Source organism: Erythrolamprus reginae, chromosome 2, assembly GCF_031021105.1.
Source record: "Erythrolamprus reginae isolate rEryReg1 chromosome 2, rEryReg1.hap1, whole genome shotgun sequence".
Classification (NCBI taxonomy): domain Eukaryota; kingdom Metazoa; phylum Chordata; class Lepidosauria; order Squamata; family Dipsadidae; genus Erythrolamprus; species Erythrolamprus reginae.
In genome coordinates, this window is record NC_091951.1 from 27,857,161 (window position 1) to 27,881,901 (window position 24,741).

At 43.6% G+C, this 24,741-nt stretch overlaps 1 protein-coding gene across 1 annotated transcript in view; it reads left to right on the forward strand.

Annotated features, from left to right (window-relative positions):
- The window catches only part of LOC139159273 (zinc finger protein 721-like), a 37,335-nt gene extending 23,991 nt beyond the window's left edge, over positions 1-13,344 (forward strand). The window contains exons 5-7 of the mRNA XM_070736607.1: positions 6,919-7,664; positions 9,368-9,497; positions 11,486-13,344. Of these exons, the coding sequence (XP_070592708.1) occupies positions 6,919-7,664; positions 9,368-9,497; positions 11,486-12,861 (2,252 nt within the window). The 3' untranslated portion in view covers positions 12,862-13,344. The remainder of the gene's footprint in view (positions 1-6,918; positions 7,665-9,367; positions 9,498-11,485) is intronic.
- Positions 13,345-24,741: the final 11,397 nt, after the last annotated feature.

Consider the following 24,741-nt stretch of genomic DNA (forward strand, 5'->3'; position numbering starts at 1 on the left):
ATCATTTCTATACATAAAGTGTTTATGTATATAAACTTAAGTTCATTGTAATTTCTCAAATGGAATATTTGAGAAATAATCCTATTCTTGTCTATCTTTTTATTTTAATTCCCTTTTCTTTTGTTTAACCAATTATAAAAATCATTCCAAATTTTATAGTAATCTGTCTTCTTTGTTTCTTAGTTTCAATGTTAACGCATCTGCTTCTCTTTCTCTAATTCCTTCTTACTACCCATAAAATATGAAATAAGTATAATATGTATTTTTGTTTTAATTCCCCCTTTCTTTTCTTTTTTTTTCTTCCCCTCTTGTTGTATTGGTTGAGTTTAAGTTGGTTGTGGTAATTGTTGTTGTCCTTTTTGATGGTATGTTACATGTTTTGTTTAATGGAAAAATTCAATTTAAAAAATCTGTAAAAAAAGAAAAGAATATATCAATAATATACATGTACATAAATTTTAAATCAATCAGTCACAAGCCAATATCCTGTTTAGCAGCATTTTCCGCTCTTTTTCATCAATCTGTCTTTTGCAGACAGAAAGACATCCAAGAAGTTTCTTCCTTCACAGCTTCTTCTCTGGTAATTTTGAACAGCTAACAAGAGCTTACAAAACATTTGCCAGACCAATCCTAGAATACAGCTCGCCTGTATGGAACCCACATTGCATATCTGACATCAACACAATTGAGGGAGTCCAGAAATATTTCACAAGAAGAGTCCTTCATTCCTCTTCTCACAACAAAATACACCTTACTCCGCCAGACTTGAAATTCTTGGTTTAGACAACTTACAACTCCACCGTCTCCCTTCTGACTTAATTATAGTTCATAAAATCATATACCAAAATGTCCTACCTGTTAACGACTACTTCACCTTCAACCGCAACAACACACGAGCACAAAATCGATTTAAACTAAATGTCAAACTTGACTGCAAAAAATACGACTTCAGCAACAGCGTAATCAACGCCTGGAATGCACTACCTGATTCTGTGGTTTCTACTCCTAACCCCAAAACCTTTAACCTTAGACTATCTACAATTGATCCCTCCTCCTTTCTAAGAGGTCTGTAAGGGGCGTGCATAAGTGCACCACTGTGCCTACCGTCCCTGTCCTATTGTCTTATTTTGTTACTTTTTATCATTACTTACTTATTTAATATCCTTTTGAGACCTATGAATTCTGGTAGTCCATTAGGAAATTTGTCCATTTCTCGCAATTTCTATACAGTGTAATACTGTATATGAAGCATGTGGACAATGCAATATAGACCTTTCTTGCTACTATTTGCTAAGTGAATAAGGTAAGGTATATAGAATTAGGTAACCCATAGGAAAGGTAAGGGAATCAAAATTGACTCAGCCTTCCAACCTTCTGAGGTGGGTAAAATGAGGACCCAGATTGTTGGGGGACGATATGCTGATTCTGTAAACCACTTAGAGAGAGCTATAATAAAGCACCGTGAAGTGGTATATATCTAAGTATTAATGCTAAGTGTTAATGCTCCCCCAGGCTTATATAGTTTTATGTACGGTATGCTTGTGTTACATGGTTTTTTAAATGTTGGGGTTTTATATGTTTTCTTTTAAATATTAGATTTGTCACATAGTACATTGTTTTATTATTGTTGTGAGCCGCCCCGAGTCTGCGGAGAGGGGCGGCATACAAATCTAATAAATTATTATTAAATTATTGTTATTAAAACTGGATGCCATATTTTAGGCATGGTCTTATTAAGGCTTTGATTACTGGCCTTTTTGGCTGCGAGGTGAAATATTTCACCAGTCTGGAACTTGACTTCAGCCCACCCAGGTTTTGGCTAAGTATTCACCAGAAAGAAACAACACAACAACACAAGAACACACAACAGATTCAAACTTAATATTAACCGCTCCAAACTTGAGTGGAAAAAATATGACTTCAGCAACCAAGTTGTCGAAGCGTGGAACTCATTACCTGACTCAGTAGTGTCAACCCCTAACCCCCAACATTTTTCCCTTAGACGATCCAGGTTCCTTAGAGGTCAGTAAGGGGCGTGCAAAAGTGCACCAGTGTGCCTTCCGTCCCCTGCCCAATTGTCTCTCCTTATCTCACTTATCTTTTCTTCCTTTCAAATATGTTCACCTATACTTTTATATCTTTTAGAAACATAGCAACATAGAAGTCTGACGGCAGAAAAAGACCTCATGGTCCATCTAGTCTGCCCTTATACTATTTTCTGTATTTTATCTTAGGATGGATATATGTTTATCCCAGGCATGTTTAAATTCAGTTACTGTGGATTTATCTACCACATCTGCTGGAAGTTTGTTCTAAGGATCTACTACTCTTTCAGTAAAATAATATTTTCTCATGTTGCTTTTGATCTTTCCCCCAACTAACTTCAGATTGTGTCCCCTTGTTCTTGTGTTCACTTTCCTATTAAAAACACTTCCCTCCTGAACCTTATTTAACCCTTTGACATATTTAAATGTTTCGATCATGTCCCCCCTTTTCCTTCTGTCCTCCAGACTATACAGATTGAGTTCATTAAGTCTTTCCTGATACGTTTTATGCTTAAGACCTTCCACCATTCTTGTAGCCCGTCTTTGGATCCGTTCAATTTTGTCAATAGCTTTTTGTAGGTGAGATCTCCAGAACTGAACACAGTATTCCAAATGTGGTCTCACCAGCATTCTATGCAGCGGGATCATAATCTCCCTCTTCCTGCTTGTTATACCTCTAGCTATGCAGCCAAGCATCCTACTTGCTTTCCCTACCGCCCGACTGCACTGTTCACCCATTTTGAGACTTTTCTTTTATTCTTTTCTTTATTTATATTATTACATATCTATTCTCTTCAATGTGTATTATGTATTGGACAAAATAAATAAATAAAATAAATAAAATAAAAATAAATGAAGCCCAAGCTGCTAAAACTGAACTCTGGCACTTAATTTCCTTCGTCTCACAGATTTGAAGGGGTTAAAATGACAGAGTCCGGATTCCTAGATGGAGCCAGAATTAGGGTTTTCCCCCCCCTCCCCTCTCCAAAGCTTCCAACTGGATTCCTTTTCCTGCCTTTCCTCCTGGATGGCTGTTTTTTTAAAAAAGGAGGCACTACCTTTCTCTTGCTAGTTTTTTTTCCCTTCTCCTTTGGTATTTTTATATTGCAGATTTGCAAGACTCCAACGCAGCAGCGGTGGAAGGAAGGAGTGAAGGAAAAAAGACGGTGGAGAATTGGAGGGGAAAAGGCGACCAGGTGGGACCGGGAGGCGCATAAAAGCAAAATAAGAAACACTGGTGAAAGGGGGGAAATATTGTGTTATAAAGATTCTGCAAAACTGATAGGATCCTCCACCACCACCACCACACCACCCATTCCCTTTCCTTTTGGATGGGCGATGCTGAGAAAAATGCTGCTGGATCAAGGTTTGTGAGAGAGTTGAAAGAAGCAGGAAAAGGGGGAGAAACTTTATTCTTTTTTTAAAAAAAAAATGCCAACGCAGGGTTTTTTTATATAACCCAAACTCAAAATCCTGCTGCAACTAATAACCCACTGTGCAATGCACTCAGCATTTTAAAGCACAGGGAGCCTTTAAAAAGGGGGACACGCACATTTCTTTACATAGCTTTTCTCCCAACCAGTTTTCTCCAATTGGATTTAATAATCCCATAACCCCTTAGAGAGCAGCAGAGGGAAATTCCCCTTTAGAAACATAGAAGACTGGCGGCAGAAAAAGACCTCATGGTCCATCTAGTCTGCCCTTATACTATTTTCTGTATTTTATCTTAGGATGGATATATGTTTATTCCAGGCATGTTTAAACTCACCTCTGCCGTCAGGCATGGGGGAATTGAGGCATTTCCCCCCCCCCCCACCTATACAATTTATGTATGGTATGTCTGTGTGTATGTCTGGTTTAATAATGGGGTTTTAAAATGTTTTTTTAAATTTATTAGATTTGTTGTGAATTGTTCTATTGTATGTTGCGAGCCGCCCCGAATCTACAGAGAGAGGCGGCATACAAATATAATCGATAGATAGATAGATAGATAGATAGATAGATAGATAGATAGATAGATAGATAGATAGATAGATGATAAACAAACAAATAAACTTCTGAAGGCAACTTCTGTTTAATTGGTTGATTGTTCTCACTGTGAAAAAGTTCCTCTTTATTTTTAGGTTGAATCCCTCCTAGGTCAGTTTCTACTCATTGCTTCTTGTTCTACCCTCAGGTGCTTTGGAGAATAGCTTGACTCCTTCTTCTTTGTGGCAGCCTTCCAATATTGGAAGACTGCTATCATGTCTCCCCTGGTCCTCTTCACTAGATTAGCTATGCCCAGCTCCTGCAATCGTTCTTCGCATGTTATAGTCTCCAGCCCCCTATTCAATCTGGTTGCTCTCCTCTGCATTTCTTCTAGTGTCTCAATATCTTTTTTAGAAACATAGAAACATAGAAGACTGACGGCAGAAAAAGACCTCATGGTCCATCTAGTCTGCCCTTTTACTATTTCCTGTATTTTATCTTAGGATGGATATATGTTTATCCCAGGCATGTTTAAATTCAGTTACTGTGGATTTCCCAACCACGTCTGCTGGAAGTTTGTTCCAAGGATCTACTACTCTTTCAGTAAAATAATATTTTCTCAAGTTGCCTTTGATCTTTCCCCCAACTAACTTCAGATTGTGTCCCCTTGTTCTTGTGTTCACTTTTCTGTTAAAAACACTTCCCTCCTGAACCCTATTTAACCCTTTAACATATTTAAATGTTTCGATCATGTCCCCCCTTTTCCTTCTGTCTTCCAGACTATACAGATTGAGTTCATTCAGTCTTTCCTGATACGTTTTATACTTAAGACCTTCCACCATTCTTGTAGCCCGTCTTTGGACCCGTTTTTATAGTGTGGTGACCAAACCTGGATGCAGTATTCTAGCTGTGGTCTAATCCTTAGATTCATAGTGGTATTAGTACCTTTTGTGTCTGTGGTTTTGTGTGATTCTTTGCTTTATTTTCTTTGCCTTCCGTTGAGGCTCTTGGCAAGAACAGGTTCCTTCTCCAGCTCATCCTGGGTTAGCTAGAAAGAAGTAAGCTCTGATTGTGGGTTCATCAAACCATCCCAAGTTTGGGCTCTGCCCTCAACTAGTACAGTGTATCCTCGATTTTCGTGGGTTCGAACTTCGCGTAAAGTCTATACCACGGTTTTTCAAAAATATTAATTAAAAAATACTTCACGGGTTTTTCCCCTATACCACGGTTTTTCCCACCCGATGATGTCATATTTATTTGTTTGTTTGTTTGTTTGTTTGTTGATTGATTGATTGATTGGATTTGCATGCCGCCCCCCTCCGCAGACTCGGGGCAGCTAACAACAATGATAAAACAGCATGTAACAATCCAATTAATAAAACAACTAAAAACCCTTATAATAAAACCAAACATACACACAAACATACCATGCATAACTTGTAATGGCCTAGGGGGAAGGAATATCTTAACTCCCCCATGCCTGGCGGCATAAATGAGTCTTAAGTAGTTTACGAAAGACAGGGAGAGTGGGGGCAGTTCTAATTTCTGGGGGGAGAAGGCTCCAGAGGGCCGGGGCTGCCACAGAGAAGGCTCTTCCCCTGGGGCCCACCAAACGACATTGTTTAGTCAACGGGACCCGGAGAAGGCCAACTCTGTGGGACCTTATTGGTCGCTGGGATTCGTGCAGTAGCAGGCCAAACTTTAGTCTGCCTTTAATAAATATATTTTTTAATAAACTTTAATAAATAAACATGGTGAGTAATAATCTCAATGGTTGCTAAGGGAATGGTAAATTTCAATTTAGGGGTTTAAAGTGTTAAGAGAAGGCTTATGATACTGTTCATAGCCAAAAATAGTGTATTTACTTCCGCATCTCTACTTTGCAGAAATTCGACTTTCGCGGGCGGTCTCGGAACGCATCCCCCGCGAAAAGCGAGTGAACACTGTACTTCACTTTCCTAATGTCTTTTGAGAAAAGAGTCACAGTGGTTAGAGTGCAGTACTGCAGGCTACTTCTGCTGATCACCAGCTGCCAGCAGTTCGGCAGATCGAATCTCACCAGGCTCAAGGTTGACTCAGCCTTCCATCCTTCCAAGCATAAGCACCAAGACAAAGTCCTTGTGTGTCCAATCACACTTGGATAATAAAGAATTCTCTTCCCTTCTATTTTATTCTCTTCTATTCCAAGGTGGGTAAAATGAGAACCCTGATTGTTGGGGACAATATATACTGACTCTGTAAATTGCTTAGAGAGGGCTGTAAAGTACTGGGAAGTGGTATATAAGCCTAAATGCTATTGCTATTGCTAAAATGTTACCTTAGACAAGAAAAATATAAAGTTCTTTACCAACTGTAATGGGCTGGTGGAGCATTGTTTTGAAATTGTGCTGCATTATTATTATTATTATTATTATTATTATTATTTATTAGGTTTGTATGCCGCCCCTCTCCGCAGACTCGGGGCGGCTCACAGCAACAATAGAAAGAATATATTACAAATCCAATAATTAAAAAATCATTTAAAAAACCCTTATTTAAAAAAAAAAAACATATACACAAACATACCATGTATAACTTGTATAGGCCTGGGGAGAAAGGAATATCTCAATTCCCCCATGCCTGACGACAGAGGTGGGTTTTAAGGAGCTTGCGAAAGACAAGGAGGGTGGAGGCAATTCTAATCTCGGGGGGGGGGAGCTGGTTCCAGAGGGTCGGGGCCGCCACAGACAAGGCTCTTCCCCTGGGTCCCACCAGATAACATTGTTTAGTTGATGGGACCCGGAGAAGGCCGACTCTGTGGGACCTAACCGGTCGCTGGGATTCGTGCGGCAGAAGACGGCATTGTGGTTATTAACCCTGGTTGTTTATATATTTTTCTCCCAGAGGGGAAAAAAAGCTTTTTAAAAAATGGAGGAAGAATACCGGGAAGGATCCAGAGAACCTGAGAAGAGATGGGAAGAGATTGGAAGAGCAGGCCACAATGTCACCTCCATGGAGTTTGTGGCTAAAGCAACACCGTCACTTCTGACACAGAATCCAGCAGATGGGCTCCAACAGGGCTGGGAAGGCCAGTGGACAAATTCCTTGACCTGCCCGCCGTTTCCTTATTCAAGATGGAAGAATCGAATTTCAAAGCCTGGCAGTCAAGAACGCCCACTGTCCTTGGAAGGAGTGGAGGATGGGTATCGGTGGCCTAGGAAAGAATATGCTACTCAGACTAGGACAGGCTTCTGTGAGAAGGCCCACAAGGCCCGTTCAAGCCTGAACTTTCCTGTGAACGTGAAAGAGGAGATTCTGGGGGACACCCTTGATTCGGAGAGGCAGCGCCAGGGGTTCAGACTCTTCTGCTACCAGCAGGCTGAGGGTCCTCGAGGGACCGCCAGGCGACTTTGGGAACTTTGCCACCAGTGGTTGAAACCAGAAGAACATACTAAGGAGCAGATCCTGGAGCTGCTGGTTTTGGAGCAGTTTGTGAGCATCCTTCCCGTGGAGATCCAGAGCTGGGTTCAGGAAAGCAGCCCCGAGACCTGTTCCGAGGCGGTGACCCTGGCTGAGGACTTCTTAGCAAGACGACCAGAGGGACGCCATCCGAACTCTCGAGAGGGAGACCAAGGACGCAAAAATTGCCGGTCTCCTTGGAATAACGTCTGTGTGAGAACAATTGAATGGGTCCAAAGACGGGCTACAAGAATGGTGGGAGGTCTTAAGCATAAAACGTATCAGGAAAGACTCAATCTGTATAGTCTGGAGCAGTGTTTTTCAACCAGTTTGCCGCGGCACACTAGTGTGCCGTGAGACATAGTCAGGTGTGCCGCGAAGCTCAGAGAGAGAGAGAGAGAAAGCAAGAGAGAGAGAAAGAACGAGAAAGAAAAAGAAAGAAAGAGAAAGAAAGCAAGAAAGAGAAAAAGAGAGAGAGAGAGAGAGAAAGAGAGAGAGGGAAGGTGGGAGAGAGAAAGACAGAGGAAGAGAAAGAGCAAAAAAGAGGAAGGAAGGAAGGGAGAAAGAAAGGGATGGAGAGAGAGAAAAAAGAAAGGGAGGGAGAGGGAAATAGAGCGAAAGGGAGGAAGAGAGAGAGAATTTTTTTGTCCAAACTTTTTTTACCCACCCACCCCCCTCAATGTGCCCCATGGTTTTGTAAATGTAAAAAATGTGCTGCGGCTCAAAAAAGGTTGAAAATCACTAGTCTGGAGGACAGAAGGAAAAGGGGGGACATGATCGAAACATTTAAATATATTAAAGGGTTAATTAAGGTCCAGGAGGGAAGTATTTTTAGTAGGAAAGTGAACACAAGAACAAGGGGGCACAATCTAAGTTTAGTTGGAAAGATCAGAAGCAACGTGAGGAAATATTATTTCACTGAAAGAGTACTAGATGCTTGGAACAAACTTCCAGCAGGTGTGGTTGGTAAATCCACAGTAACTGAATTTAAACATGCCTGGGGTAAACATAGATCCATCCTAAGATAAAATACAGGAAATAGTATAAGGGCAGACTAGATGGACCATGAGGTCTTTTTCTGCCGTCAATCTTCTATGTTTCTAACTGGATTGTGCTCTCCCGATGTGATTTGTCGTTGGGTGGGAAGGAATGGGGAGATCACTTGGGTTCAAAATCTGGCTTATTTTAACAGATTGGGAAAAAAATTTGGAGGTCTGTTGCCAGACGGAGCAAGAAGTATTTATTTATTATTATTTGTTATTTTGTATTGAATTACTGGGCTGACATAACATAAGGCAAGACTTTTAGAATAGCTTTCCCCTAACTTGGGCCTTTGTAGGACATCCCCACCCTCCATTTCGCTGAGGCTTCCCTCGCTGGGAAACCCCACCTCCGGACTTCCGTTGCCAGCCGAAGCGCCCGTTTTCACGTTGGTGGGATTCCCCTGCTGGGATTCCCCTACAGTATCAGGAAGTGGGGTTTCCCATGGAGGGGAGTCTCAGGGGAATCCCACCAGCGTGAAAACGGGCACTTTTCCTCGCAAAAGGGGTGAGTTTTGGGCTTGCACGCATTAATCGCTTTTCCATTGATTCTTATGGGAAACATTGTTTCGTCTTACAAACTTTTCACCTTACGAACCTCGTCCTTGAACCAATTAAGTTCGTAAGACAAGGTATCACTGTATTTAGAATAGAATAGAATTCTTTATTGGCCAAGTATGATTGGACACACAAGGGAATTTGTCTTGGTGCATATGCTCTGAGTGTACATAAAAGTACCCCAATTTGGGGGTAATTTATCCAGGTTTAAGAAGCATTGGGCTTAAATGGGAAAATGTCAAACATTTTCACAGGAGGCTGGGGCCTTCATCTTGACGAGGGTCCTGTTTGAATCTTCATGCGATATTGTGCTTTCAGGTGCCAGAGTCTTTGGAAAACATGCCTGCTAAAAGCCCCATGTCAGAGCAGCTGCTGTCTGATGATCCAGGAAAGAGGGAACTAGCCAACAATGGCAAGCCAAAGAGTGATAAGGAAATCTCCTCATTGGGTAGGTCATCGCTTCTAAACACTCTAACACAGTGTTTCCCAACCTTTTTTGATCCGCGGCACATTATTCACATTTACAAAATCTTGGGGAACATTGAGCGGGGGGAGGGGGGGGGCTAAAAAAAGTTTGGACAAAAAAATATCTCTCTTCCTCCCTTTTGCTCTATTTCTCTCTCTCTCCCTCTTTCTCTCCCTTCCTTCCTCTTTCTTTCCCTCTCTCTCTCCATCCCTCTTTGTTTCTCCCTTCCTTCCTCTTTTTTGCTCTCTTTCTCTCTCCCTCCCTCTATGTCTTTCCCTCACCCTCCTTCCCCCCTCTTTCTCTCTCTCTCTTGCTTTCTCTCTCTCTCTCTCTCTCTCTCTTGCTGTCTTTCTCTCTCTTTCTCCCTCTCTCTCTCCTTCTCTCTTTCTCTCTCTCTTTCTTGCTATCTCTCTCTCTCTCTGTGTTTTTGCTTTCTCTCTCTCCCCCCTCTCTTTTTTCTCTCTCTCCGTCTCTTGCTATCTCTCTCTCTTTCTTTCTCTTTCTCATACACCATGCCGCAGCAGTGGCATTGGGCAGTAGCCGTGGGGCGGCAGCAGGGTGGTCACCTGCTGCCGCCGCCAGGGAAGCTCCAGCCGGGCGGGGCACTACAGCTGCTGGAAAACATGAAAGGCGCAAAGAAGGAAGCTCAGCTTTAGGTCTCACAGCTTTTCCTGGAGCCAGGGGAGGGTAAAAATGCCCTCCCCCATCCCCCCGGAGGCTCCCTGGAAGCAAAAGGCCCTCCCACAGCCTCTGTGCGAGCCAAAAATCAGCTGGCTGGCATACACATGCACGTTGGAGTTGAGCTAAGGCAACGGCTTGCGTGCTAGCAGATATGGCTTCATGTGCTACCTATGGTACCTGTGCCATAGGTTCGCCATCACTGGACTAGGTAATATTAGTGGGATTTTCTTGTCAAAGTCCTCTTTAGCTTAGATATGTCTTGTGTGCCAGTGTGATCAATTGTTTGTTCGTCTGGAGCTATATTTAAATGCGGAATATCTCTAATCCTAATAGTAATCATAGTGTTCCAACTGCCTTTTATTATGAGGTTTTTTTAGACTTCTTAACACAATAAGAGAGTTGGAAGGGACTTTGGAGGTCTTCTAGTCCAGCCCCCTGCTCAAGCAGCAGATCCTGTACAATTTCAGACATGTGCTGTCCAGACTCTTTGTAAAAACCTCCATTGATCGAAGCACCACAAGTTCTGAATGCAAGCTGTTCCACTGGTTAATTGTTCTCACTGTTAGGAAGCTTCACCTTAATTCCATGCTCTCAGTGTACATAAAGAAAATATACATGTGTCAAGAATCATGAGGTACACCACTTAAGGATTGTCACAGGGGTCAAATAAGCAATGAGGAAGCAATATTAATAAAATCGTAAGGCTACAAGCAAAAGGTTACAGCCATACTGTCATAAGTGGGAGGAAATGGGTGATAGGAATGATGAGAAAAAATTAGTAGTAATAGTGGTGAAGACTTAGTAAATAGTTTGACAGTGCTGAGGGAATTATTTGTTTAGCAAAGTGATGGCGTTCGGGGGGAAAACTGTTCTTGTGTCTAGTTGTCTTGGTGTGCAGTGCTCTGTAGCGATGTTTTGATGGTAGGAGTTGAAACAGTTTGTGTCCAGGATGCGAGGGGTCAGTAAATATTTTCACAGCCTTCTTTTTGATTCATGCAGTACACAGGTCCTCAATGGAAGGCAGGTTGGCAGCAATGGTTTTTTCTGCAGTTCTGATTATCCTCTGAAATCTGTGACGGTCTTGTTGGGTTGCAGAACCAAACCAGACAGTTATAGAGGTGCAGATGTTGGACTCAATGATTCCTCTGTAGAACTGTATCAGCAGCTCCTTGGGCAGTTTGATCTTCCTGAGTTGGCGCAGAAAGAATTAGATTAGAGTTGTACGCTAACTTGGTAACAGTGGATAGATTCTCCATTTGTGATTCCCAACTCTCTGTTGATCCTTGCAGGTAACAATGACACAGAGCCAAAAGAAGATGGATTCCTTGAGCGGGGAACATCTTTGGCTAAAGAGACACTTTCCCCATTCCATGATGAGAAGGAGGCCGAGCCTGGGAATCAGCCAGAACTACAGAGCTTCCAAAACGACCAGCTTTGCCAAGAAGGTGACGGACACGTTGTCAAAGAAGGCCGAATCCAGAATGAAAGCAAAAGAAAATGCACAGAGTGTGGACATCTCTGTGAGGTCAGTCACCTTCCTACCAATCAGAAAACGGACCCGGAAGAATTTTACATCTGCCCCCAGTGTGGGAAAACCTTCCAGAACGGAGCGCCCCTAGCTTCCAGCCAGGGAACTACGCCCAGGCCTAAACCCTACCCGTGCTCGGAGTGCAGCAAGGGCTTTGGCACCAAGGCGGCCCTCCTGAAGCACGAAGCGACCCACACGGGGGAGAAACCCTACGTCTGCTCCGAGTGCGGGAAGCGCTTCCGGACCAGCTCCAACCTGATCTACCACAACATCGTCCACACGGGGGGGAAGCCCCACCGGTGCGCCGACTGCGGCAAAGGCTTCCACTGGAAGTCGTCCTTGATCAACCACGAGAGGACTCACACGGGGGAGAAGCCGTACGCGTGTCCCGAGTGCGGGAAGAGCTTTGGGAACAGCTCCCAGCTTCTCAGGCACAAGCGCGTGCACACGGGCGAGAAGCCGTACCACTGCCCCGAGTGCGGCCGGAACTTCAACCAGATCGCCTCGCTCATCGCCCACAAGCGGATCCACACGGGGGAGAAGCCGTACGCCTGCGCCGAGTGCGGGAAGGGCTTCTGCACGCGGACCAACCTGGTGATGCACCGGAGGGTCCACACGGGCGAGAGGCCGTATAAGTGCTCCTACTGTGGGCAGGGCTTTAGCCAGAGGACTCACCTCATCATCCACGAGAGGACCCACACGGGGGAAAAACCCTACAGCTGCTCCGAGTGCGGGAAGAGCTTCAATGCCAAAGCGCCCCTGATCACCCACAAAAGGATCCACACCGGGGAGAACCTGTATCGGTGTTTCCAGTGCGGGAAAAGCTTCAGCACCAGCTCCAACCTCCTGAACCACAACGTCACTCACACTGGGGAAAAACCCCACAAGTGCTTGGACTGTGGCAAAGGATTCAGTCGGAAGTCCTCCCTGATTAACCACCGGAGGATCCACACTGGGGAGAAGCCCTATGCCTGCTTCGAGTGCGAGAAGCGTTTCATTTCGAGCTCGGATCTCACCAAGCACAAGAAAGTCCACCGGGGGAAGTGGGCAGCCTGCCCTGCAACTTTGGGGTGTAGCCCGACACTTGAAGAATCGGGAGATCGGGGACAAGCACCCTTGCTGGAATCTGATACTTGATTGACCTCGATCCTATAGAGCAGTGATGGCAAACCTATGCCACAGATGACACACAGAGCCATAGCTGATGGCACGTGAGCCGTTGCCGTAGCTCAGCTCCAATGTGCATGTGGGTGCCAGCCAGCTGATTTTTTGGCTCGCACAGAGGCTCTGGGAGGGCGTTTTTGGCTTCCACGGTGCTCCCAGAGGGATAGAAACATAGAAGACTGGCGGCAGAAAAAGACCTCATGATCCATCTAGTCTGCCCTTATACTATTTTCTGTATTTTACCTTAGGATGGATCTATGTTTATCCCAGGCATGTTTAAATTCTGTTCCTGTGGATTTACCAACCACGTCTGCTGGAAGTTCGTTCCAAGGATCTACTACTCTTTCAGTGAAATAACATTTTCTCACGTTGCTTCTGATCTTTCCTCCAACTAACCTCAGATTGTGCCCCCTTGTTCTTTGTTCACTTTCCTATTAAAAACACTTCCCTCCTGAACCTTATTTAACCCTTTAACATATTTAAATGTTTCGATCATGTCCCCCCTTTTCCTTCTGTCCTCCAGACTATACAGATTGAGTTTATTAAGTTTTTCCTGATAAGTTTTATACTTAAGACCTTCAACCATTTTTGTAGCCCGTCTTTGGACCTGTTCAATTTTATCAATATGTTATTAATAATGAGGTCGTCCCAATCTAGAATGTTGCAAGCAACGATGGTAGTTAAAATGTTAGTGAGTGAGTTTGTTCCAAGCATCTACTACTCTTTCAGTAAAATAATATTTTCTCACGTTGCTTTTGATCTTTCCCCCAACAAGGGATGGAGGGAGTGTGTTTTTACTCTCCCCCGGCTCCACGGAAGCCTTTGGAGCCTGGGGTGGGTGAAACATGAGCCTACTGGGCCCCACCAGAAGTTGGGAAACAAGCCGTTTCTGGCCTCCATAGGGCCTCTGGGGGGTGGGAGAAGCTCTTTTTCGCTCTGCAGGCATTGAATTATGGGTGTGGGCACTCGTGCATCCGAGGAAAATAAAATTCGCCATCACTGCTATGTAGGTTGTCCTTTACTTACAGTCATGATTGTGCCCAAAATGTCTGTTGCTAAGCAGACTTATTTTATGACCTTTCTTGCCAGAGTTGTTATTATTTTATTTATTTATTTATTTATTTATTAGATTTGTATGCAGCCCCTCTCCGTAGACTTGGGGCGGCTAACAACAATAATAAAAACAGCATATAACAAATTTAATATTTAAAATAACTAAAAAAAACCCCCTTATTAAAAACCAAACAAGCACACACACAAACATACCATGTATAAATTGTATAGGCCTAAGGGGAAAGGATATCTCAGTTCCCCCATACCTGATGACAGAGGTGGGTTTTAAGGAGCTTATGAAAGGCGAGGAGGGTGGGGGCAATTCTGATCTCTGGGGGGAGCTGGTTCCAGAGGGCCGGGGCCGCCACAGAGAAGGCTCTTCCCCTGGGTCCCGCCAGACAGCAGTGTTTTGTCGACAGGACCCGGAGAAGGCCAACTCTGTGGGACCTAACTGGTCGCTGGGATTTGTGCGGCAGAAGGCGGTCCTGGAGATATTCTGATCCGATGCCATGAAGGGCTTTATAGGTCATAACCAACACTTTGAATTGTGACCGGAAACTGATTGGCAACCAATGCAGACTGCGGAGTGTTGGTGTAACATGGGCATACTTAGGGAAGCCCATGATTGCTCTCGCAGCTGCATTCTGCACGATCTGAAGTTTTTGAACACTTTTCAAAGGTAGCCCCATGTAGAGAGCGTTGCAGTAGTCGAGCCTCGAGGTGATGAGGGCATAAGCGACTGTGAGCAGTGAATCACTGTAGCTGTTAAGTTAGTAACACAGTTGTTAAGTGAATCTGACTTTCCCATTGACGTTCCTGTTAAATATGCGCTGAGGTAAATGTAAATAGTTGAAATGGTTGGTGCGTTCTGATTGGCTAAGAGTTTGACAGTAGGATTTTAGCGGGAAAAATAAAGTATAAAAGGAGCGCACTGGCACTGTTTATTTCAGTCGTGTTCTTACTTGAAGTCGCTTACAAAAAGAGCTGTCCTGTCTTTACAAATAAGAAGAGCTTTAAGAACCGACTGTCTCAGTATTTTTCAGTTCCCATTGTCAGAAGGTTGCAAAAGGTGATCAAAGGACTCCAGGAACACTGCAACCATGGTAACAATAGCATCTTGGATGTATATACCACTTCAAAGTGCTTTAACAGATTAACAGAGGTGTCTGGAGGCTGTTGGGGCCTGGATGGGTGTCAACAGACTCAAGCTCAACCCGGATAAGACGGAGTGGCTGTGGGTTTTGCCTCCCAAGGACAATTCCATCTGTCCATCCATTACCCTGGGGGGGGGAATTATTGACCCCATCAGAGAGGGTCCGCAACTTGGGCGTCCTCCTCGATCCACAGCTCACATTAGAGAAACATCTTTCAGCTGTGGCGAGGGGGGCGTTTGCCCAGGTTTGCCTGGTGCACCAGTTGCGGCCCTATTTGGACCGGGAGTCATTGCTCACAGTCACTCATGCCCTCATCACCTCGAGGCTCGACTACTGTAACGCTCTCTACATGGGGCTACCTTTGAAAAGTGTTCGGAAACTTCAGATCGTGCAGAATGCAGCTGCGAGAGCAATCATGGGCTTCCCTAAATATGCCCATGTCACACCAACACTCCGCAGTCTGCATTGGTTGCCGATCAATTTCCGGTCACAATTCAAAGTGTTGGTTATGACCTATAAAGCCCTTCATGGCACCGGGCCAGGTTATCTCCGGGACTGCCTTCTGCCGCACGAATCCCAGCAACCAATTAGGTCCCACAGAGTTGGCCTTCTCCGGGTCCCGTCAACTAAACAATGTCGTTTGGCGGGACCCAGGGGAAGAGCCTTCTCTGTGGCGGCCCCGACCCTCTGGAACCAGCTCCCTTCAGAGATTAGAATAGCCCTCACCCTCCTTGCCTTTCGCAAGCTTCTTAAAACCCACCTGTGTCATCAGGCTTGGGGGAATTAAGATATTCTTTCCCCCTAGGCTTCCACAATTTATGTATGGTACGTTTGTATGTATGATTGGTTTTAAAATAAGGCTTTTTAGCTTCTTTAGTATTGGATTGTCGCATGTTGTTTTTACCACTGTTGTTAGCCGCCCCGAGTCTACGGAGAGGGTCGGCATACAAATCCAATGAAATGAAATGAAATGAAATGAAATGAAATGGAAGGGACCTTGTAGGCCAGTGATGTTGCACCTTTTTTCCCTCCGGTGCCGAAATAGTGTGCATGCACGCTTTCGCACATGCACCAGTGGCCACACCCATAATTCAATGTCTGGGTAGGGTGAAAACAGCTTCCCCCAGGGATAACCCACTTGGGAGAAAATGTGGGTTAGGTTTACTGAAATCTTTTTATCTCCTGTGATATTTTGCCTCCTGGTTTGCTGACCTTCTGATGTGTTTAGAAGGGGAGAATAAATGGGATGGGAAGGGGTTACAGCCTTCCCCATCCATTTCTTTCTTCCTTAGAAATGGGATTCTCGGTATCCACAATTGAATTGAATTCAATTTATTAGATTTGTATGCCGCCCCGCTCCGAAGACTCGGGGCGGCTCACAACAGTAATAAAAACAGTATAACAGAGAGGGGCGGCATACAAATCTAATAAATAAATAAATAAACAAACAAACAAATAAATAAATAAATAACAATGGAACAAATCTAATAATTGAATATATAAAAACTTCAACAATTAAAAACCATACAGCACATACACATCAAACATGAAATATAATAAGCCTGGAGCACGAATCCCAGCGACCAGTTAGGTCCCACAGAGTTGGCCTTCTCCGGGTCCCGTCAACTAAACAACTAGACCCTTTGGAATCAACTCCCCCCAGATATCAGAGTTGCCCCCACCCTCCTAGCCTTTCGTAAGCTCCTTAAAACCCACCTCTGTCGTCAGGCATGGGGGAATTGACATGTTCCTTCCCCCTAGGCTTATAAAATTTATGTATGGTATGCTAGTGTGTATGATTGGTTTTTAACTTGTGGTGTTCTTAAAATTAATTTAATATTGGATTTGTCTTGTATTGCTGTTGCTGTGAGCCGCCCCGAGTCTGCGGAGAGGGGCGGCATACAAATCTGATTAAACTAAACTAAACTAAACTGGAGGAGATGTCTTAGTTCCCCCATGCCTGGCGATATAGGTGGGTCTTAAGTAACTTGCGAAAGACAAGGAGGGTGGGGGCCGTTCTAATCTCTGGGGAAGTTGATTCCAGAGGGCCGGGGCCGCCACAGAGAAGGCTCTTTCCCTGGGGCCTGCCAAACGACATTGTTTGGTCGACGGGACCCGGAGAAGGCCAACTGGAGACGCCCAGATGCGGGAGATGATTAGCTGTCCTTCAGAAGTGTGTGTGGAGATTCTCAGTCATCCAGATCAACCAAAGGTGGCTGGTCTTGTCTTTGTTTCTCATCCAAGACATTCCTTCACAGAGGACCTGAAGATGAGAGGGGAACCGTCATCAAGGAAAAACAAAGAGACCAGTCGATTGCCTTTTCAAAAAGCACCTATGGATGCCCTTCAGAAGAAGCTGAGGAGGCCTTCTGCCGCACAAATCCCAGCAACCAGTTAGGTCCCACAGAGTGGGCCTTCTCCGGGTCCCGTGAACTAAACAATGCCGTTTGGCGGGACCCAGGGGAAGAGCCTTCTCTGTGGCGGCCCCGGCCCTCTGGAACCAACTCCCCCCAGAAATTAGAATTGCCCCCACCCTCCTTGCCTTTCGTAAGCTCCTTAAAACCCACCTCTGCCGTCAGGCATGGGGAACTGAGATATTTTCCCCCCCTAGGCTTCTACAATTTATACATGGTATGTTTGTATGTATGATTGGTTTTATAACAATGGTTTTTAGCTGTTTTTAGTATTGGATTGTCACATGCTGTTTTTACCACTGTTGTTAACCGCCCCGAGTTCACGGAGAGGGGCGGCATACAAATCCAATAAATAAATAAATTTGTGCTATTCTTGCTTGCCAATTATGTTTCCTCTCAAAGCAATTTTTCCTAAAGGAAAACAACCATGGATTTTTAACAACAACAACAACAACAACAACAATAATAATAAATATTTTAGACTTGTATGCTGCCCCTCTCGGGGCGGCTCACAACAATAACAAAACAGTACAGATACAAATCTAAAAATTAAAACTGTAACTAAAACCCATTATCTTAAAAACAATCGATACTACACAATCATAACCACACATAACTTTTAATGGTCAGAAGAGGGGATATACTAGTTACCCCATGCCTGGCGACATAGATCAGTCTTAAGGCTCTTGCCGAAGGTGTGGAGGGTGGGGGCAGTTCGAATCTCCAGAGGGAGCTGATTCCAGAGGGCCGGGGCCGCCACAGAAAAGGCTCTTCCCCTAGGCCCCGCCAGACAACATTGTCTGGTCACGGGACCTGGAGAAGGCCAACTCTGTGGGACCTAATCGGCTGCTGGGATGTATGCAGCAGAAGGCGGTCCCGTAAGTAATCTGGTCCGATGCCATGTAGGGCTTTATAGGTCATCACCAGCACTTTGAATTGGGTCCGGAAACCAATCGGCAACCAATGCAGGCCGTGGAGTGTTGACGAAACGTGGGTATATCTGGGAAGACCCATGACCGCTCGCACGGCCGCATTCTGCACGATCTGAAGTTTCCGAACACTCTTCAAAGGTAGCCCCATGTAGAGAGCGTTGCAGTAATCGAACCTCGAGGTGATGAGGGCATGAGCGACTGTGAGCAGTGACTCCCTGTCCAAATAGGGCCGCAACTGGTGCACCAGGCGAACCTTGGCAAATGCCCTCCTCGCCACAGCTGAAAGATGATGTTCTAAAGTCAGCTGTGGATTGAGGAGGACGCCCAACTCTCTTCTTAAAAACCTCCAGTGATGGAAGCACCCACAACTTCTGAAGGAAAGCTGTTCCACCACTTAATTGTTCTCGCTGTTAGGAAGTTTCTCTTTAATCCCAAATTGCTTCTCTCCTTTATTAGTTTCTATCCATTGTTTCTTGCCCTGCCTTCAGGTGCTTTGGAAAATAAGTTGGCCCAGTCTTCTTTGTGGCAAACCTCTCAAATGTTGGAACATTTGATTATAAATGAAATGACTTCCACTCTTAGAGTTCCCCCCAGCCAGTAAATTACAGCAACAGACAGAGTAAACATTAAACCAATAATCCAAATCAATGTTTCAATCAGAGAGAGTATCTATAGCTCAGGGTTCAGTGGTAGAGTACTTGGTGCTTGTTGAAGATGCGATTTTGGAATGTAACCCAACCCAACCAACCAGCCACAGACCAAGATATAAGAAGTTGAAGTCTTCACGTGAACACACTGCAGCAGGAATTCTTGAGAAAATATTTGCTTCTTCGTAGCAAAAATAATCTGTTTACACTATAAACCCTCTCTGAGTCTGCGGAGAGGGGCGGCATACAAATCTAATAGCCTTCTCTGTGGCGGCCCCGGCCCTCTGGAACCAGCTCCCCCCAGATATCAGAGTTGCCCCCACCCTCCTTGCCTTTCGCAAGCTCCTTAAAACCCACCTCTGTCGTCAGGCATGGGGGAATTGAAATTTCCCTTCCCCCGAGGCTTATAGAATTTATACACGGTATGCTTGTATGTATGAGTGGTTCTTTAAATTGGGGGTTTTTAGATTGTTTTAATATTATATTTGTTTACATTGTCTTTTTATATTGTTGTTAGCCGCCCCGAGTCTTCGGAGAGGGGCGGCACACAAATCTAATATATATATATACATATATAGTAGTAGTAGTAGTAGTAGTAGTAGTAGTAGTAGTAGTAGTAGTATTATAACTACTCTCTATTTCTCGATACACAAGCCACACTATAACTAGCCAACAACCACCATCAATCAACCAGTACTACCACATCTATAAAAAGGTGTCTTACATTTTATATATTTATCAACCAATCAGGTTGTAGCATATTTTGTTGACTCATGATGATTCAGCATTCTTTACCTATAATAGTCATTACAATGATTACAGTCCTTCCTCCTGCGTGGGGATGTTACATCAGGTTAGACCTAATCCTGACAGTCCTATCTGAGCTTTATTATTATTATTATTATTATTATTATTATTATTATTATTTATTGGATTTGTATGCCGCCCCTTTCCGTAGACTCAGGGCGGCTAACAACAGTGATAAAAAACAGCATGTAACAATCCAATATTAAAACAACCAAAAAAAACCCTTATTATAAAACCAAACATACATACAAACATACCATGCATAAATTGTAAAGGCCTAGAGGGAAAGAGTATCTCAGTTTCCCCATGCCTGATGACAGAGATGGGTTTTAAGAAGTTTACGAAAGGCGAGGGGGGCAATCTCTGGGGGGAGTTGGTTCCAGAGTGCTGGGGCCGCCACAGAGAAGGCTCTTCCCCTGGGTCCTGCCAAACGACATTGTTTAGTCGACGGGACTCAGAGAAGGCCAACTCTGTGGGACCTAACTGGTCGCTGGGATTCGTGCAGCAGAAGGCGGTTTATGGTTTTCATGCAGACATTTCATTACCCAACTAGGTTTCTACCACAGACAAAACTACACCCTCACCAACACTAGTAGAGCAAATTGATTTTTAATTAGGGATTTTAGATTGATTTGTAATTTTAATTAATTGGATTGATTTTATTGTAATCTACTGTTTTTTTTTTAATTTGTTGTAAACTGCCCCCAGTCTTTGGAGAGGGGAGGCATAGAAATGCAATAAATAAATAAATAATCAGAACATTAACATACCAGAGAAAAATTCTAGGGCTTAGAGCCCTGTTTTCTAAATGCAAGGAGTACATTCTACTTGCAAATACAGTGATACCTCGTCTTACAAATCCCTCGTCATACAAACTTTTCGAGATACAAATCCAGGGTTTAAGATTTTTTTGCCTCTTCTTCCAAACTATTTTCACCTTACAAACCCAAGCCGCCGCCATTGGGATGCCCCACCTCCGGACTTCTGTTGGCAGTGAAGCGCCCGTTTTTGCACTGCTGGGATTCCCCTGAGGGTCCCCTCCATGGGAAACACCACCTCCAGACTTCCGTGTTTTTGTGATGCTGCAGGGGAATCCCAGCAGTGCAAAAATGGACGCTTCCCTGGCAACGGAAGTCCGGAGGTAGGGTTTCCCAGCGAGGGGAGCCTCAGCGAAATTGCAGCATCACAAAAACAGGGAAGTCCAGAGGTGGGGTTTCGAGGACTTCCGTGGTTTTGTGATGCTGCAATTTCACTGAGGCTCCCCTCGCTGGGAAATCCCACCTCCAGACTTCCATTGCCAGCGAAGCACCCATTTTTGCGCTGCTGGGATTCTCCTGCTGGGATTCCCCTACAGCATCACAAAAACATGGAAGTCCGGAGGTGGGGCTTCCCATGGAGGGAAGCCTCAGGGGAATCCCAGTAGTGCAAAAACAGGTGCGTCGGCTGGCAAAAGGAGTGAGTTTTGGGCTTGCACACATTAATCGCTTTTCCATTGATTCCTATGGGAAACATTGTTTCGTCTTACAAACTTTTCACCTTACAAAGCTCATCCCAGAACCAATTAAGTTCGTAAGACGAGGTATCCCTGTGTAAGATTAAGGATATACAAGAACTTTAAAACAGTCATCAAAGAAAGGAGATATTTTCTGCTGCCAGAGAGAGGGAAGATTTGAATAATTTAGTTGGAATTGCAACACAGATTTTGCCCTAAACATTAGGAGTAATGTGGTAAAGTTGTCTTATTGAGTAAAGGAGGTACATTATTTTAAGGCAAGAGAATCTCAAGTAGCTACATTTGAAAAGACCAAGTTACACAATAGATGCTCATTTGAAATGAGATAGTCCCTCATAAAATGGCTGCTTAAGGGGATAAACACTTGCAAATTATTTTGACAGCTTGAACCAGCAAGGAGGGAGTCAGGAAAACTCCAAGGCTCAGAATAAGCTAAAAGTAGCAACCCAAGTAAACAATAATAAAGTTTCAATATGTAATAAACAAGAAGAATGTCAAGGAAACAATAGGCACATTACAATTAGTCTTACAATCAGTTCTGTTTTTGATACTTTGGGGGTTTTTTCTTCCTTCCTTCCTGCATTACAAGTCAAAACAGGCAAGGAATTTGTAAGAGAACACCTACCCAGCCTGGATGAGTATAAATCAGTGTTTTTCAACCAGTGTGCCGTGGCACACTAGTGTGCCGCGAGACATGGTCAGGTGTGCCGCGAAGCTCAGAGAGAAAGAAAGCAAGAGAGAGAAAGAGAAAGAAAGAAAGAGAAAGAAAGAGAGAGAACAAGAGAGAACAAGAGAGAAAGAAAGCAAGAGAGAGAGAGAGAGAGAGAAAGAAAGCAAGAGAAAGAAAGAGAGAAAGAGAGAAAGAAAGCAAGAGAGAGAGAAAGAAAGAGGGAGGGAAAGAGAGAGAGAGAAAGACATAGAGGGAGGGAGGGAGGGAGAGAGACAGCAAAAAAGAGGAAGGAAGGAAGAGAAAGAAAGAGGGATGGAGAAGGAGAGAAAGAGGGAGGGAGAGAGAAAGAAATAGAGTGAAGGGGAGGAAGAGAGAGAGAGAATTTTTTTGTCCAAACTTTTTTTAGCCCCCCCCCCCCCCCGCTCAATGTGCCCCAGGGTTTCATAAATGTAAAAAATGTGCCGTGGCTCAAAAAAGGTTGAAAATCACTGGTATAAATCACCTTGACCTGATGGTTTACATCTTGGGGTTTTGAAGGAGCTGGCAGATATAATGCTGGAGCCACTGAAATTTAAAATAATGTAATTCAATTCAATTCAATTCAATTTATTCGATTTGTATGCCGCCCCTCTCCGAAGGCTAGGGGCGGCTCACAACAACAATAAAAACAATATTCTAGCGAAAACAAATGTAATATTAAAATTCAATGGAAATATCAGAGGATCAAAATAGAGCTGATGTGGTTCCCAATAACAGTGTATGTATGGTTGACAGTGTATGTATGGTTCTTAGGATATTATTGTTTTATCATATTATTGACTTTATTGTGTGTTCTGATCGTATTTTACCATTGTTGTATTTATGTCACTTGTTAGCTGCTCTGACCGTTTTGGAATGAGCGGCATATAAATACAATAAATAAGTCACCATAGGTGTGTACTACAGCACTCAAACAAACATAACAAATAGAAACATAGAAACATAGAACGCATAGTTCCCTCTAAGCTGAGCAGTGAGCAATCGCTCACTTAAAAATCATCATCAACTCAGAGTTTTCCAAACCTGCCCAGAAGCCGAGAGGGAAAGAGTGAGAGGGAAGGAGAGAGAGAGGAAGAGAGAGAAACAGATAGAAAAAAGAGAGGAAGGAAAAAAGAAAGAAAAAGAATGGGAGTAAGGAAGAGAGAAAGAAAATCAAAATCTAGTTTGAAACTAGCTCAACTATTGAAGTGGCATTTTGATATTGATAGAGTTGCCCTATTATGAGCTCACTGTTATAGACACACAGCACAGTATTTTATTTTGAAATTCTCTGAGGCAAAACAGGGTGGGTTTTTTATTTATTTATTTATTTGTTTGTTTGTTTGTTTATTATTTCTGTGCCGCCCAGTCCCGAAGGGGCTGCCGCTCAGACACTATATACTTTTCCACCCCCCCCCCCAAAAAAAAAATTAGAGGGAACACTGCATAGAAGACTGATGGCAGAAAAAGACCTCATGGTCCATCTAGTCTGCCCTTATACTATTTCCTGTATTTTATCTTAGGATGGATAGATGTTTATCCCAGGTATGTTTAAATGCAGTTACTGTGGATTTACCAACCACGTCTGCTGGAAGTTTGTTCCAAGTAGATGAACTTTTTACCAGTGAGTTAGCTAAGATGGATAGATAAGATACACGTCAATAGGAGACTTTAAATATCCTGACATCAATTGGGAGACAAACTCTGTACCTAGTGGAAGATCAAACAGGTTCTTGATGATGAATATAACAAACAATTTTGTCTCCCAAAACGTAGAGAGACAGACGGCAAGGTTATTATTATTATTATTATTATTATTATTATTATTATTATTATTATTATTATTATTTAGATTTGTATGCCGTCCCTCTCCAGAGACTCTACTGTTACCACTATTGGTTCTAATATTGAATAATAAGAGTTGGAAGAGATCTTCAAAGTCTTCTAGCCCAACCCCCTATTCAAACAGGAGATCCTACACCCATGATGGAGTGGTTTACTTTGACTTTGTATCTGATAATATACCGTAATAATAAACACAACAGAGTTGGAAAGGACCTTGGAGGTCTTCTAGTCCAACCCTCTGCTTTGGCAGGAAACCCTACACTACTTCAGACAGACGGTTATCCAACATCTGCTTAAAAACTTCCAGTGTTGGGGCATTCACAACTTCTGGGGGCAAGCTGTTCCACTGATTAGCAGTTCTCACTACAGTATCAGGAAATTTCTTCTAAGTTACTTCTCTCCTTGTTTAGTTTTCACCCATTGCTTCTTGTTCTACCCTCAGGTGCTTTGGAGAATAGGTTGACTCCTCCTTTTTTGTGGCAACCCCTGAGATATTGGAACACTGCTATCATGTCTCCCCTGGTTCCTTCTTTTCATTAAACTAGCCACGCCCAGTTCCTGCAACAGTTCTTTATATGTTTTAGCCTCCAGTCCCCTAATCATCTTTGTCGCCCTTGTCTGCACTTTTTCTAGAGTCTCGATGTCCTTTTTGCACCCTGGCCACCAAAACTAAATGCAGTATCTGTTGTGTGCTCGTGTATTGTTGTGATTGAAGCTGAAGTAGTTGAAGCTGAAGTAGTCAGTTGACAGGAAGGACATTGTAGTACAGTAAATGATTTTATGACCTATGCTTAGATCCC